This window comes from Mycteria americana, chromosome 13 (assembly GCF_035582795.1).
Source record: "Mycteria americana isolate JAX WOST 10 ecotype Jacksonville Zoo and Gardens chromosome 13, USCA_MyAme_1.0, whole genome shotgun sequence".
NCBI classification, from domain to species: domain Eukaryota; kingdom Metazoa; phylum Chordata; class Aves; order Ciconiiformes; family Ciconiidae; genus Mycteria; species Mycteria americana.
In genome coordinates this window covers 7,767,879-7,782,842 of record NC_134377.1, presented here as the reverse complement: position 1 = coordinate 7,782,842, position 14,964 = coordinate 7,767,879, and the positions used below count along the sequence as shown (strand labels likewise).

General features: G+C 43.2%; 1 protein-coding gene across 4 annotated transcripts in view; it reads right to left on the bottom strand.

Annotated features, from left to right (window-relative positions):
* Positions 1-14,725, bottom strand: part of KREMEN1 (kringle containing transmembrane protein 1) — a 36,765-nt gene extending 22,040 nt beyond the window's left edge. For 2 of the 4 annotated variants that reach the window (XM_075516263.1, XM_075516262.1), the window contains exons 1-2: positions 14,435-14,715; positions 2,225-2,387 (exon numbers count right to left, since the gene is read on the bottom strand). In XM_075516263.1, the coding sequence (XP_075372378.1) occupies positions 2,225-2,387; positions 14,435-14,513 (242 nt within the window). In that variant the 5' untranslated portion in view covers positions 14,514-14,715. Of the gene's footprint in view, positions 1-2,224; positions 2,388-14,434 lie in introns of all 4 variants that reach the window. The other 2 variants (XM_075516265.1, XM_075516264.1) reach the window with 2 other exon arrangements.
* Positions 14,726-14,964: the final 239 nt, after the last annotated feature.

Sequence of the window (14,964 nt, the reverse complement as noted above, 5' to 3'; positions counted from 1 at the left end):
ACCTTCCAGTCAAACTCCATCTCAAAGAGGATAACCTAACACCTAGCAGATGGAGGGTAAAAAGCTGTATTTGGTAATCAAGTAATTTCTCGGGCTTACAGTCCAGATTATAGGCTTCTTGCTCCTTCTAACACCAAATCTGCATTTGCTAAGTAAAGTGAGACTCTAGTAAGGATTACTTGAATACCTGGATAAACATTCCGTTTGTTATGCACATTTTTGCATACCTTGTACATTTTTTGCTTTGTACTAACCTAAGTATTAGCCAGAGATGACTGCCAAAAGACCCTGTAGATACAGTCTATCTAGGATATTGCCACACAGCAACAATCAAAATTATGTTCTTGATTCTGCTATTTGTATCAGAGAGAATTCAGTGGCCACTAGCCTTTTCATAGCTCCGTATTAGTATGCATCCTGTGAGACACAGCTCTCCACATGTCATGAGAATTGTTATGCATTTGGTGGTGCTGGGCTAAGGGAGGCTGTGAAGTTGGTGTGAAATGTTTTTGATGGGACGACAGTCCTTCCAGTGCTCACATGCCAACCTGATACTAGACAGCTTGATGGGTTTATTTGTTTTCCAGCCCATTTTCTAAAGAGAATGCCCAACTTCTGTGGAGTTTCTCTTGTAGGTGGTGTATTTTCCTTTGCTCCTGTAAGATGCTGAACTGATTCAAAGAGAGTTAATTCAGAACTTGGCAATAATGCTTTCTCCTTCTATGGCTGAAAACAGAGTCCATTGGTGCAACACATTGAACAGTGTTATTTTGAAGCACTGCCGCAGCCACTGGAAAAGATCCTGAGTAAGTCTTTTTCTTCCCTGTCCTTCACCAATGTTCTTCAATGAGAAATATCCTCCTGAGTCATCAAATACTCTGGAAATGCCACTGACTCCTTTCATCAATGTACTCATCTGTCTGCTGCATGTCACAAGACCTCTTTTCTGTGCTTTCTTACTCTCCATTAACTGGCTGGCTCTGTCTCTGTCATATTTTCTTGAATGTCTATTTCTGATTAAATATGGAAAAGTTCTTGAATCAAGAACCAGGACCCTATGTTCATGACATAGCAATTGTGCTGAACTCCTGCATATTAATTTTGCCTCATTTATCCTGATTTATATTGCTTACAGTGAAATGATTTCAACATGAAGGTAGCAAGTGTATAGGCTCCACCCTAGAAAGCCTATAACCTGCTAAATAAAGGCATCTTCCAGGAGAACTGAGGTGTGGTTTGAACCTTCTCATGAAGGAGACATTAGAGCTTTTCTTGCTATGCCCCAGGTAACTCAGTTCTTAATCTCTTGGTTTAAACATCTCTGTCCCCATTACCCAGTAAGAGACACCACCCAACTTTATATGCATCCTAGATGAGCTGATGATTATCACTGTTTAAGGAATGTACCTATCAGGTTATTCCCCACCTATTTCCATAGCAAGTATAGATGGGCATAAAAACTTAGCTGGTCAGTCCTGCAAAGGCAGAAGCGCATGTAACTTCCTGATGCACAACATCAGGAAGTTAAATGTTGCAGGCTGAAAAGAGCCTGCAGAGCCTAAACATCTCTGAACTTAGGTTCTTCTTTGACTCCTAAATTCTGAAGTTCTTATCTAAGTTTCATTCTGAGTTCTATCCATAGTTATGGAGGACTTCTCTAGGAGGCAAGGAAATGAAAGTGGATCTGCCATGGTCTGGGCTGGTATTGTAACCACTGACAGTTGAGCTTCTGAATTCAGATAACAACTCTAAGTCACTGAACAGCTTATGCTCACTGAGAATTTTTAGTGACCACATAACTTTCATTAGCATAAAACTCAGAAACACAGTGCATAACAGAACCAGGCTTGTGGGTGAGGATAAAAACCGTAATGTTCCAGAGACTCCTATAGACATTCACTAGTGCTTCTGTACTTCTGACTTGGATCAATTTTTTTATGATCTCCACCTTTTCATTTAAGTAATCTCTAGTCTTTCTCCATCATGCCAAATTATAGATTGGATATATTATATGAACTTTGGGTGAGAGCTGGGTTGAAAAAGTTATTCTTCTAATGGTGCTTGTAGATCCAGGGTACTGATTACAGGATAAAACAAAACCTGTTAGATACCCATGGTTCTGACATTCTTCACTGTATGACAGGAAGTCTCCTAATTTTGTGTCAACTGTTTAAAGTAACACTGGGTATACAGGCAATGTTAGTAGCAATGAGATATTTCTTACCTGCAGTAGTTATGCTCTCCAAGCCCTCCCTCCCCATTGGGATATTTCAAAGTATTAAAAGGATGCTCAAAGGTCTCATTCCAAAAAAGACAAGGTTTCCCTGCATATTGGGAGGTCTGGTTCTGAGTGCCACGATAGTCAGCCCCATTTGCTGTATAACATTCTGGGAAGAAATGGAAATGGAAAAAGAGAAAGAATGTATGCAGGTTTAGTGTTTGGTCATTCTTCCCTCGCCCTCCACCCCATCCCCAAGAGACCATGTTTCCTTTCACTAACATGTTTCCTGCATTGTTTAGGCAACTAAAGATGCTGTCTGGGATTTAAGTTTTCTCTCAGAGTCAAACATCTATTGAAGTCATTATGATTTCATTACTAAACAATGTATAAGACAGTTAGGTCTGAAGAGTGGTTAATAAAATTAACATGCACTTTCTGAATAAGCATACTACATTTTTTACTGTTTTCGCCATGTTTTACTCATTAGGATGAATCTGTACCTTGTTAATTTTCCAAAAATGAAATTAGATTATCAGTCTGCCACTTATCAACATACTACCCAAAATGTCATGCCAGTTTAACTAAAGTTGTGAATATCTGTACTTTATAAAGTGAAAAGTTTTGTAGGCATGGATCTTGCAAACGTTTACATCCTGATTTAGAAAAATTCATTGGCATTTTTTTCTCTGGCCTGAATTGCCTTAGAACAGGACCTCCTTCAGTAGAGTATAATCATGATACTGTGATTTGCTACTAAAGCATTTATGCTTTCAGATTAAAACTTACAGGTCAGTATTCTTCTGCCTCGCTCATATTTTCTCCCATTTATGTTTGTTTTCCTAGCTTCCTAAATACTCAGCAAGTTAGAAATCAAAGCAGAGAATGATTTCTCTAGTCATTAAATACACTATCCCCTTCTCAGCTGAACTACAAATCTCATGCTGCCTGACTTTGCTGTGTCTTATTAGAATCATTGAGTCATAGAATTGTTTAGGTTGGAAAAGACCTTTAAGATCATCAAGTCCAACCGTTAACCCAGCACTGCCAAGTCCACCACTACACCATGTCCCTAAGCACCACATCTACACAGCTTTTAAATACCTGCAGGCATGGTGACTCCACCACCTCTCTGGGCAGCCTGTTCCAGTGCTTGACAACACTTTTGGTGAAAAAATTTTTCCTAATATCCAGTCTAAACCTCCCCTGGTGCAACTTGAGGCCGTTTCCTCTTGTCCTATGGCTTGTAACTTGGCAGAAGAGACCGACCCCCACCTCTCTACAACCTCCTTTCAGGTAGTTGTAGAGAGCGATAAGGTCTCCCCTCAGCCTCCTTTTCTCCAGGCTAAACAGTCCCAGGTCCCTCAGCCACTCCCCATCAGCCTTGTGCTCCAGACCCTTCCCCAGCTCCGTTGCCCTTCTCTGGACACGCTCCAGCCCCTCAATGTCTCTCTTGTAGTGAGGGGCCCAACACTGAACACAGCATTCGAGGTGTGGTCTCACCAGTGCCCAGTACAGGGGGACGATCACTGCCCTAGTCCTGCTGGCCACGCTGTTTCTGATACAAGCCAGGATGCCATTGGCCTTCTTGGCCACCTGGGCACACTGCTGGCTCACATTCAGCCGGCTGTCGACCAACACTTCCAGGTCCTTCTCTGCTGGGCAGCTTTCCAGCCACTCTTCCCCAAGCCTGTAGCGTTGCATGGGGTTGTTGTGGCCCAAGTGCAGGACCTTGCACTTGGCCTTGTTGAACCCCATACAATTGACCTCAGCCCATCAACCCAGCCTGTCCAGGTCCCTCTGCAGAGCCTTCCTACCCTCAAGCAGATCAACACTCCTGCACAACCTGGTGTCATCTGCAAACTTACCGAGGGTGCACTCGATCCCCTCGTCCAGATCATTGATAAAGATATTAAACAGAACTGGCCCCGATACTGAGCCCTGGGGAACACCACTTGTGACCGGCTGCCAACTGGAGTAAACTCCATTCACCACCACTCTTTGGGCCTGGTCATCCTGCCAGTTTTTTAGCCAGCGAAGAGTACACCTGTCCAAGCCATGAGCAGCCACTTTCTCCAGGAGAATGCTGTGGGAAATGGTGCCAAAGGCTTTACTAAAGTCTAGGTAGACAACATCCACAGCCTTTCCCTCACCCACTAAGAGGGTCACCTTGTCGTAGAAGGAGATCAGGTTGGTCAAGCAGGACCTGCCTTTCCTAAACCCATGCTGACTGGCCCTGATCACCTGGTTGTCCTGTACATGCCACGTGATGGCACTCAAGATGTTCTGCTCCATAACCTTCCCTGGCACCGGGGTCAGACTGACAGGTCTGTAGTTCCCCGGATCCTCCTTCCGGCCCTTCTTGTGGATGGGTGACACGTTTGCTAACCTCCAGTCAACTGGGACCTCCCCGGTGAGCCAGGACTACTGATAAAGGATTGAAAGCGGCTTGGTGAGCACTTCTGCCAGCTCCCTCAGTACCCTTGGGTGGATCCCACCCGGCCCCATAGACCTGTGTGTGTCTAAGTGGTGTAGCAGGTCACTAACCATTTCCCCTTGGATTATGGGGGCTTCATTCTGCTCCCCGTCCCAGTCTTCCAGCTCAGGGGGCTGGGTACCTGGAGAACAACTGGTCTTACTATTAAAGACTGAGGCAAAGAAGGCATTAAGTACCTCAGCCTTTTCCTCAGCCTTTGTCACTATGTTTTCCCTGCATCCAATAAAGGATGGAGATTCTCCTTAGCCCTCCTTTTGTTGCTAATGTATTTACAGAAACATTTTTTTACTGTCTTTTACAGCAGTAGCCAGATTAAGTTCTAGTTGGGCTTTGGCCCTTCTAATTTTCTCCCTGCATAACCTCACGACATCTTTGTAGTCCTCCTGAGTTGCCCGCCCCTTCTTCCAAAGGTCATAAACTCTCCTTTTTTTCCTGAGTTCCAGCCAAAGCTCTCTGTTCAGCCAGGCCATTAATGACATCTTCTGATCAAATAAATATTCATATGCATGAACAATTTTACCTTTACTAAAAATGCAAAACATTTTTTATTAAATTATGCACTGTGAGGGTGTCAGAACATGGGAACATTTTGCCCAGAGAGGCTGTGGAATCTCCGTCCTTGGAGATATTCAAAAGCCATCTGGACATGGTCCTGGGCAACCTGCTTTAGGTGACCGTGCTTGAGCAGAGGGGTTGAACAAGATGACCTCCAGAGGTCACTTCCAACCTCAATCATTCTGGGATTCTGTGATCATCTTCCAGAAACAGACATTATAATTAGCGTACCATAAGTAAGTCCATCCTCTTTATAATTAATACTTGGTAACATTTATCATCCATGCATTTATTTAAAAATAGTATTAAAATACAACAGTCCATTACAGAACTAAAACTGCTGCGTTACACTACTGTAAACATTTCTTTGGACTGAGTAACTTTACTGGGGAAAGTCACAAATGCTTCCTACGAACCGCAGGCTGCACAACCTTCTGTTTTATCTGATAGTATTCTCTGTAGAAACCACGTTAACAGCTGCAGAGATGTTCTGCTGCCCTGAGGGACAGGGAGAGTGCTCTGAAGTGGAGTATGCTGATCTCAGGTGTCCCTCATGAGATGTACTTTACAAAACAAGGCTAGAAAGACCTGTGTGGCTGCAGTTGGAAGAGGAAAAAAAACCACCCTCAGCTTAATCTTGATATTAACAGTACACCTTTTTTGTACTTAGAAATATTGTGGGAGAAGGGAAAATGTATTATTAAAACCATGCCTTTGAAATGAGTTTAGTCTGGGCCCACAAGTATCAGAATGGTGCAATTATAATGCTTATTTCACAGTTTTTATTACACAGCAGATGAAAGCTGATGTTTTCGTGCCTTCAACTGTGCATTTTCATGCCTGGGCAAGTTAGGATTTCTATTAAATGGAATTTTGTTGCTGAAGGCACACAGAAGAGGTGTCTGCACAGCCATTAATGTATACTATCATCCGTGGACAGAAAGCTATCTAATTTAACAAAACCAAGCCTCAATACCCCTCCTTACTGTAATTTACCTGACTGCCTTAGCCATGCAGGTGAGCTACATATATTTACTTGAAAATGTAAATCTGAGCTTCCAGTATTCAGGCCACCAGATATTTGCATAAACATATGAAACAAAAACCCACTTTAAAGTCACCACAGTGTTGCAACTTTTGTCAATACCTCTCTTGCTTTGCAGTTAATGTAAAAGTTTTTCTATGTCATAGCTGAAAAATATAAGCTGATGAATTTGGCAGAAACGAGAGGAAAACATAATCAAAGTGGATAAACAAAATAATGTACAGTATAAAGAAGCAGTTGTGACAAGTGATAAACACATCCAGAAAAGATGTCTACTTCAGCTTAGTGCTATTACTTTTTTGCTTTGCACGTCTAAATGAGAAGCAATATGTACTAACATCTACTCAGAAATGCAAGGAATGCTACAATACCTGAATATAATCTGGCACACGGACTAAACTGAAGTTAACATCAGCCCATTTGAGGATCTGCTAAGACTGGCCCATGCTTTAACTTGCAGTAGCAACTGCCTTTCATTTTTCATTTTCTTTTTTTTTTGTAATAGATTTTCTTCAAACTTCATTGCGCTAGTACTTTAAGGACATTGCACAAAAGGAAGAGCCAGAGCTCTCTCCATTCCTGTTAGCTGTAGGTTTTTTGTTCCCAAGACAATAGGTAGCTGTAACAGTGCCTCCTGCATTCTTTTGCACTACCAAGAGATTTGGGAAAAATGTGCCAGCTGACTTGTAGTGAAGCTCCCCTGGCTCTGTTAGCATCTAGATGTGGAAGGGGGAGGCAGTGAGATACCATGTAAAATCATTTATTATCCCAGAGAAACTGAAATGAAAACCTTAAGTTATGGAATTTAGCAGCTGTTATCAAATGAAATACATACCTTTTTGTGTTACAGGGAATTTGCTAGGAAATTTTCATTTTGTTAATGATTAATAATAATTTTGCCATAGCACTGGGATGCAATCTTTTCAAGTAAATACTGCCATTTAAAAAACAGGTCCTCAGTCCTACATTCTTTTACCTTGAACAATCAGCTTTGAGATCTGCTGAGATATATATTTTATACAGTTATCTATAAAATTCCTAGTAACATGGATACAGATCTCTCAGCATATTCAGTATCTTGGCAGTAACCGCTGAATTCTTCTATTTATCACACATAGTGATTTCACCGTATTTTGCTGCACTACAGCCAAGACACTACCTTAGCGATCTCACTATGAAATTAATATTCCCAATGTGTTGAAGGTGCAAAGTGAATGTTTCATCTGCAGACAGACCACTGTCCTCTCCATTTCAATCCTCTCTGTAGGCTGCACTTTAAAGACAAAAATCCTAAGAGATTCTGGAGAAGAGAAGGTTAGAACCCATCCTTCATTTTGTCTTACACTACTGGTGCAATAATTCCATGAAAAGATGAGCTTAAAAAAGGTCAGCCAGATTTGTCTGCACAAAACTAATTCAGAAGAGGTCATCTAAATAAAAGTCAGAAAAGAGTGGACTGAACACTATTGGTAAAACTCTTGGGCTTACTCAAATTACCTGATTTCTCTTTGGTAGATTATGATCATGTAGAAGGCAGGGGAAAAAAATAAAACAACCAACAACAATCACCTCTCCTTTACTGTTCTGGCACCCACTGGATCCAACTGCCTTATGTTGGTTGATACTTCGATGTTACTTTAGGCTATGAAGCCCTTCGCTTGGAATCTAACTAACATCAGAACAGTGACTCAAGGAAATTAATACCAGTTCTATGAACTTCAGCAAGCCTTATTCCTTAAAGTTTTGTAAGGCTATGGTATACTATGACAAAACTTGCACTGTATCCAAGTCCTCTCTGGGTGGCAAAGACAGCAAGGGAAGAACAGGCACTTTGTGGAGGCTAAAGCTGACAGCTTCCTAGAAGGCATCAGAGTGCCACTGTGCTTGATAGACTTGTCACATGGTTTCTGTTCATGCACCCAAGGCTCAGTTTAAACTATCCTGTCCTACATTACAAACCCATACTAAATCACTGGGGTTTTAGAGAGTACACGGAGAAAGCTGTGACCATTCAAATCTTGAAGTCTCCGACCTCCTCATATTTCTAAGATCTTAGTCAGCTGGGTTTCAGACATAGTCTGAAGTACAGGCTTGTGTCAAATCCACGATTAAAATCAATGTCTGTGATGATTTCACTCTATTGACTGCCTAATGAACCTGCTGCTTCTACTGTTTCGTGGGGATGTCTGCAAACAGAATTAATCAGAGATAGAACCACTGCAGTGGTTCTAGTCATAAAAAGCTGGAAGGTTCCAACAGGTCCTGTTAAGAATAATGCTTATGAGCCTTAGTGAGGAAACATGGACAGCAGTGTGTTCTCAGGGCTGTTTTGTTTTCAACACATCAGGTGCCATGGTCGACAGAAAAATAACTCTTTTTTTGAAATGAATACTGAGCCTAGATAAGTACATATTGAGTGGCAACTGCTAGAAGGAAAAAGCAGAAAATAAGCCTGGGGATGGCTGTCCACTCTGAGTGAATGCTCAGTGTGTGATACAGGTTCACAATTAGTTTTATTAGAGCCAGATCAACATTTGGAAGATCAAACAGCAGCTGTAGTAGAAATTTTTTCCATCTGTCTCAGTTTCTTCTTCGATGTAGGGACCTTACAATGATCATTTATGCCTTTGTTACTTTGGGACTGTATGGCTGCCTGCACTCCACATGGGCGCCACTTTAGGATCATTTGAAAAATTAAGGTAGTGCAGAATAGAACAGACTGACTTTTTTACTGAATGAAGCACTGATGATAAAACACTGACATTTCAGAGTCTGCATTGGCTTCCAATGATTTTCTAAGATGGACTTCCAAATATTGGTTTTAATCTCTGAAGTCCTTAATGGCAAGAGGCCCGGTTACCTGAGAAACTCTCATTTCGTGCCACATTACCACAGACAGAAATAATACAAACATTTGAATTTCATCTGCAGTCTTTTCTGTACAAATGAGATGAAAAGCAAAGAAAACAGCTATCTACTTCTCAAACGCTCTTCCTTTTCTAGCTGACAAGTGGGAAATCTTATAAATCTCCTGAGCATTCTTCCAAATCTGTATTTTTCTCACAGATGTATATTTAGTGACATTACAAATTGCAGACTGAAGAGATGGAGGTTTCACTCCATCTCATAGTAACATCCAATTTGTTACTATTTCACTGAAAAAAATAAAGTTACTTGCTTTATTTGTTTGCTTTAAGTTCTGGAGTGCTGCGTAGTGGCTGGAGAGATTAAAGGTTGACAACAATTATCAACCAGAAACTAGCCTACCCAGGCCAGAAATTATCCTACCAGCTACTGCCAAACAAAAAGCAAGGTTTTGTGTTAAAAATCTGCAGATTAATGAAAGGTAAATGAAAGTGGCTGCTATTTAAATCTTGGGTTTCATTACAGTGGTGTGATAGCCAGAACATTAAATGTTCTGTAAGGCTGGAGCAAGAAATAAAGGTTCCTTGAATTTACACACTGTAACTGCCTGCTCAGTTCTCGCTTGTTTTTCTTACAGCCTTTCAGAAGAGTCAGAAAAATGCTTAAGCAGAATATAGGGATATGGAACCAAAGGTGCCAGGTCCGATAATGACTAGGTGTCAGTTGCTTGATGCATGTGCTTGCATAGTGTCCTAAGAAGAGTTTTAAGTCATTTCCATTCTACCTAAACTGTTCTCCTAGTTCTTGCTAGAGATTGCAATTTAAGCACTCCTCCTTAAATGAAAGCACTGTATCTAGGTGCAGATGGCAACAGTTACAGGCACTAACCAGATGCTGCAGTCTCTAATTTGATTGAAAGGGTATAATTAGACAGCAGAAACACTTCAATGAGAGAGTAATGCGCAGAGGAAAGGACAGAAACCACTTAACTGATGCCAAGATACCCCAGCAGTAACAGAGGCAGGGGCCCACGGATGGAAGAGGCAGAACACCAAATTACCTTCTTCAGATGAGAGTATTTTTGTTTCCCGATGGATGCAAATAGGGATTCTATTATCATAGGTTGCCACAGTTCTTCATGTGGGAACACTGATTAAAACCAGAAGAAGCTTCAGGAGATCAAAGAGACAAATATGGCTTCTGTGGTCATTATTAAAAATATTTTTAGCAGTGCCATGGTTTTCTTTGAAGATGCAGTTTTATCGATTGAGCTACAGTTCATTTGCATACTGCCACAGGACGGGCCAGGAAAAAAATTGTCTGGTTCCATATGATGCTATGATGCAAAAGAAACGCTTTGGGGAAGCGCAAGGCTGGGGTAGACCCACCCACGTGAAAAATCAGTGTAGTACTTTTCCATTTCAATACTATTCCAATTAATACTAATGTAACAAAAGCCCTTATCAAAACTATCAGGCTTGGGTGCCTATACTGTAACAGTAAAAATCCCCACAATGCAACAGTTGATATGAACTACAGAAAAAACCTCAGGAAAGAATGATCTTTGTTTAAAATTGCAATTTTCAAAATTGCTAGGAAATAACTCCCCATTTGGTAAATCAGCTAGTTAAATTCTGATGCGATGCTATGAAGGCACTTGGTTAAAGCTGATCATTTCTCCTTTGCAGTGTAGGGGCACTCTGCACGTAGTTTAAGAATCATCTCCCTCTCATTCTACATATCCACACAGACACACAAACACACACACAGACATACACATCTAATTTTTTAAAGCCCCCACATGCAATCATTTTTGCCGGTCAGAACTAGGGTCTTATTTAGCGTCAGTCCAAACCAGAGAGTAGTCACAGTAAATACTCACCTGACATTTGATCAAACCTTGACTTAAGCATCTGTCTGTCCTGTAAGAATGTACATTCCTGGGAATGTACAGACATGTGGAGTTCCCTGCTTGTGTTCCCTGGCAGTGTGTGAGTTGTTATATATGTGAACTTGCTATTCTTGTGAAACTTTGATTACTAACTTTCAATCTAAAAACTTTTTCATCACTTTTCCTTTTTTGTTTGTTTTTTTTTTTTTTTTAAAAAGGTAAATGTTATCTGACTGGCCAGACCCTTTCTGGAATATGTTGGAAGCAGGTAAATTATATGATATGAGCATGAGAGGCAGTTATCATTATTTCTAATGCTTAAAAGTATGTATTTTGTACCTTTTTTATTTTTATTCATACAATACCAACATGCTATATTGGCCACAGCTTTGCAGCTGCTGCCTGGCCCTCAGCCGCAAGATGCAAACACACTTGCTTGTCTTGTGATTCTTTATCACTGTAAGTGAGAATGCATGATGTGGCCCCATAAGAATTTCTGTTCCTTAATACACCCATTTGTTTTCTTTCTTTGTGAAGTTTTAAAACTGTTGTTCCATTGTCAAGCGTGGCAGACTGAATCCCTTTGGAAATTTTATCAGGATGGGCCATAGCCACTGTGTGGATGGAGGGAGTGGTCAATTGCACAACCATTATGGTGTGATATGACAGAGAATGCAAATTTTGCAGCTGGCAGCATGTAATCCCTGCCTCCCTCCCACTTCTTTGGCTCCATCCTGCCTAAATCCATTCACATAACTCTGGATTTTGAGTTACGCTCTGTGTATGTACAAGCATGATACGCTGAAGTGTCTGACTAGCTATTTCATTTTGCCTGTCTGGTTAGAAATGCTCTTTTGAGTACTTCCATGATGATTTCTTAAGGCATATCAAGAAGAACTGCTTCTCTAGATCAGCAAGACATAGGCAGAAAAAGATGACAAGAGATGCAAGGTTTGTGAGAGAAGGCTGAAATAGCAGCCTAAAGGAAAGACTCAGCTGGGAAGAAAACCAGGGACATGGTGACCCAGTATTGCTAAATGGAAAGAAAACGGAGAAAGGAAAAAGATACTGATAATTATATACATTTCTGATGAGGAAATTAAATGAACACTATAAATACGGAAACTAGACATGAGAACTTATTGCACTGAGTATATAAAATAACATTTGTTCACTGAAACTAACATTTGCCGAAGGCATTTCCATCTCTTTGGCCTTGTAATACAAAACTCACCAAATTTAGACAGTCCTTTAATGTTAGGCAATCTATTCACCCATCTCTTATTTCTGATTCACTTGAGAAATGTGGTATGACTGAAGTTTGAATACTGCAAATGTCAGTGTTTGGATTAATAGAAACTGTTGGACATCACACAGCGAAGCAGAAACATTCTGTGAAAAGTAGCACAGTACTACGTGTAAAAACAGTTGTTAACTCACTCTAATTTCTGACAACTCGAGTCATTTTTCGTAAGGCAATTCCAGAAGTTAAAGCTTCTCTCCTATCTTAGCAAATGATGGTGTGACACAGTCTGTATTTTGACTGCATTTTACAATAAACCTATTAAGGCATGCATTTGATAAAAAAAGAATAGGCATTAAAAACATACCGTATGACAAACTGCCTTACAAAAGAAATATTAATGTCTTTATAGTTCAGAATTCTGCCAGCTTCAAGTGCAACCTGATGCAGCTGATCCCATTTCGGTCCTGTGCGACTAAGGGTCAAGAAGAGGACCCTGAGGGATGGTTTGTGTAGATTAGCAACTCTGCAGATTTTGTACATGCCATACAAATTACAGGTCCTTGTTGAAGTGTAGATTTGCACTGTTTCCAGGTTCTTTAGCAAAAGACACATAGGTGGCAGTGCTTTCTAGATCCATTCTCCTTTGCTACCCCTTCACTCAGAGGCATTATTTATTCTTCTCCCCTCCCCAGCTGCTTGTGCTCAGGCATCTCTGTCCCCTTTAGTGGCTGCCAGTGCACGCAGTTATAAGTTGGCTAGAGGATGGAAGTGCAGGTGCGTAAACAGACAGAATCCTCTCAATAGCCTATGAACCAAACATTCACACTGGGATATATCCTCCGCTTGCTGTCATGCAGCCTGCTGTGAGGGACTTGGTCACATATGGAGCGTTCTGTCCGCAGTTCTGCCCAGAAACCTTACAAGAAGACATTCTTCACCTTAAGCAAAGGAATGAGTACCTACTGTGTGCACCAAATACGTCCTAATGGTACTGGGAGCAGACTGTTAGACATGGTCTAGGTACGTCCCTGTCTAGGCAGCTCTCTACACGCTTATCTGAAAATACTCTCACATTTTACTTCAGGTAAGTTCTGAGAAGTCGTAAAGTTACCTTCTGAGTTCTCTTTCTGGGAAAAGGCTTTTTTTTCCTCAAGAAAGTCTATGTAAGTATTTTCCAAATCTAATTAAGTGCATCTACAAAAAGTTGATGAGCAAATATCTGTTCATGGCAAAAGGAAGTAGAGCAGATTCTATGTTATAAAGAATAACAATGATTAGAATACGCAAAATGTATCCAGGAGGGCCATGCATCCAATGGCTGTGACACTGCGATCATCTGAACAGCCACTTCAGATCTTGCGAAGCAGGGCCACCTTCGTTTATCAGAGGAGAACTATGGTATGTGAAATCATCAGTTACAACTGAGATGAGGACAAAAGGGCGCAGAGAAATTTTAAGTGAAAAATCACCCTAACTGGTAGCGAAGCTTCAGGCTTCCCAGATTCCTTGGCTGAACGAGAACCTGAATGGTCAGAGGAATCCGTGCTTGACAGGGAGCTGGGGCAGCACGCTGCAGACGGGCGAGATGGCCACCCTCCAAGCTCTGGCTCTGCGGCCCCGATTCTGCCCTGCTGCCACTGGTTATTTCATTTCCCAGTGAGTAAGTGTACCAGTGTACCCACGCCCCACACTCCTTGCTCCCCGCAGATGCCTCTGTCCTGCAGATCCAGCTACCAAACCACTTTGATAGAGAAATGTGCTGCTCTTCTTCCTCCTACCTCACGCCTTCCAAGAGCATTCCGAGCTCCCAGCTCAGCGAGCACAGGGAGATCCTCAAATACCCACACGCTGCAAACCGCGCACGACAATCCCCCCCGCCTGTTTGCACGAGCAGCTTCGAGCCGTGCACCGACCTGGCGAGCAGGAAGGGACGTCGTCGCGACCTCGAAGAGGTGCTGCCGGGCGGCTGAGCCCTTCCGCGGGAGCCTGCGCGCCAGCGGCAGCTCCGCGGAGCTCGGGGAGAGGCTGCCCTGCTCCCTCGCCGCTCAGCCCCGCCGGAGAGCGGGGAGCGGCCCCGAACGCGCCCCCCTCCCGGCTCCCCGCGGCGCGTCACTCACCGGAGAGAGCGGGCTCGCGGCAGCAGCTCAGCGCCAGCCCCGAGAAGGCCAGGACGGCGGCGAGGGCGGGGGGCTCCATGGGCAGCGGCCGCCGGGCCGCACGGCGCTGGCAGGCGGCAGCCCCAGCGCTCCGGGGGCAGAGGTGGTCGCGGACGGCCGGGAAGAGCGCGAAGTGCGGGAAGCGGCGGCCCTACAGCATGTGTCCTGTAACTGCGCCCCGGCGAGGTGCCGAGTGGCAGATGAGGGATCCTATTACCAGCCATGTGACAGGAAAGGATAGAGACCGACATCCCAACCTGCTGCGGCGCGGGACGGCGGAGCTGCTGCTGCTTATACGTTCGACACCGACGGGTCTGGGCTGCCGGTGCTCGCTGCGGGGCCAGCGCCGGGGCTCCGCGGAGCCCTCCTGGCAGGCAGGGCCGCCCCGCCGTCAGCGAGGCAGCGGCCCGGCGACCTACCCCCACCCCCCCCTCCGCCCCAGGAGCGACCCGTGTCTCGCTCTCGGCACTCCCCGCTGCCCTCTCGCACCC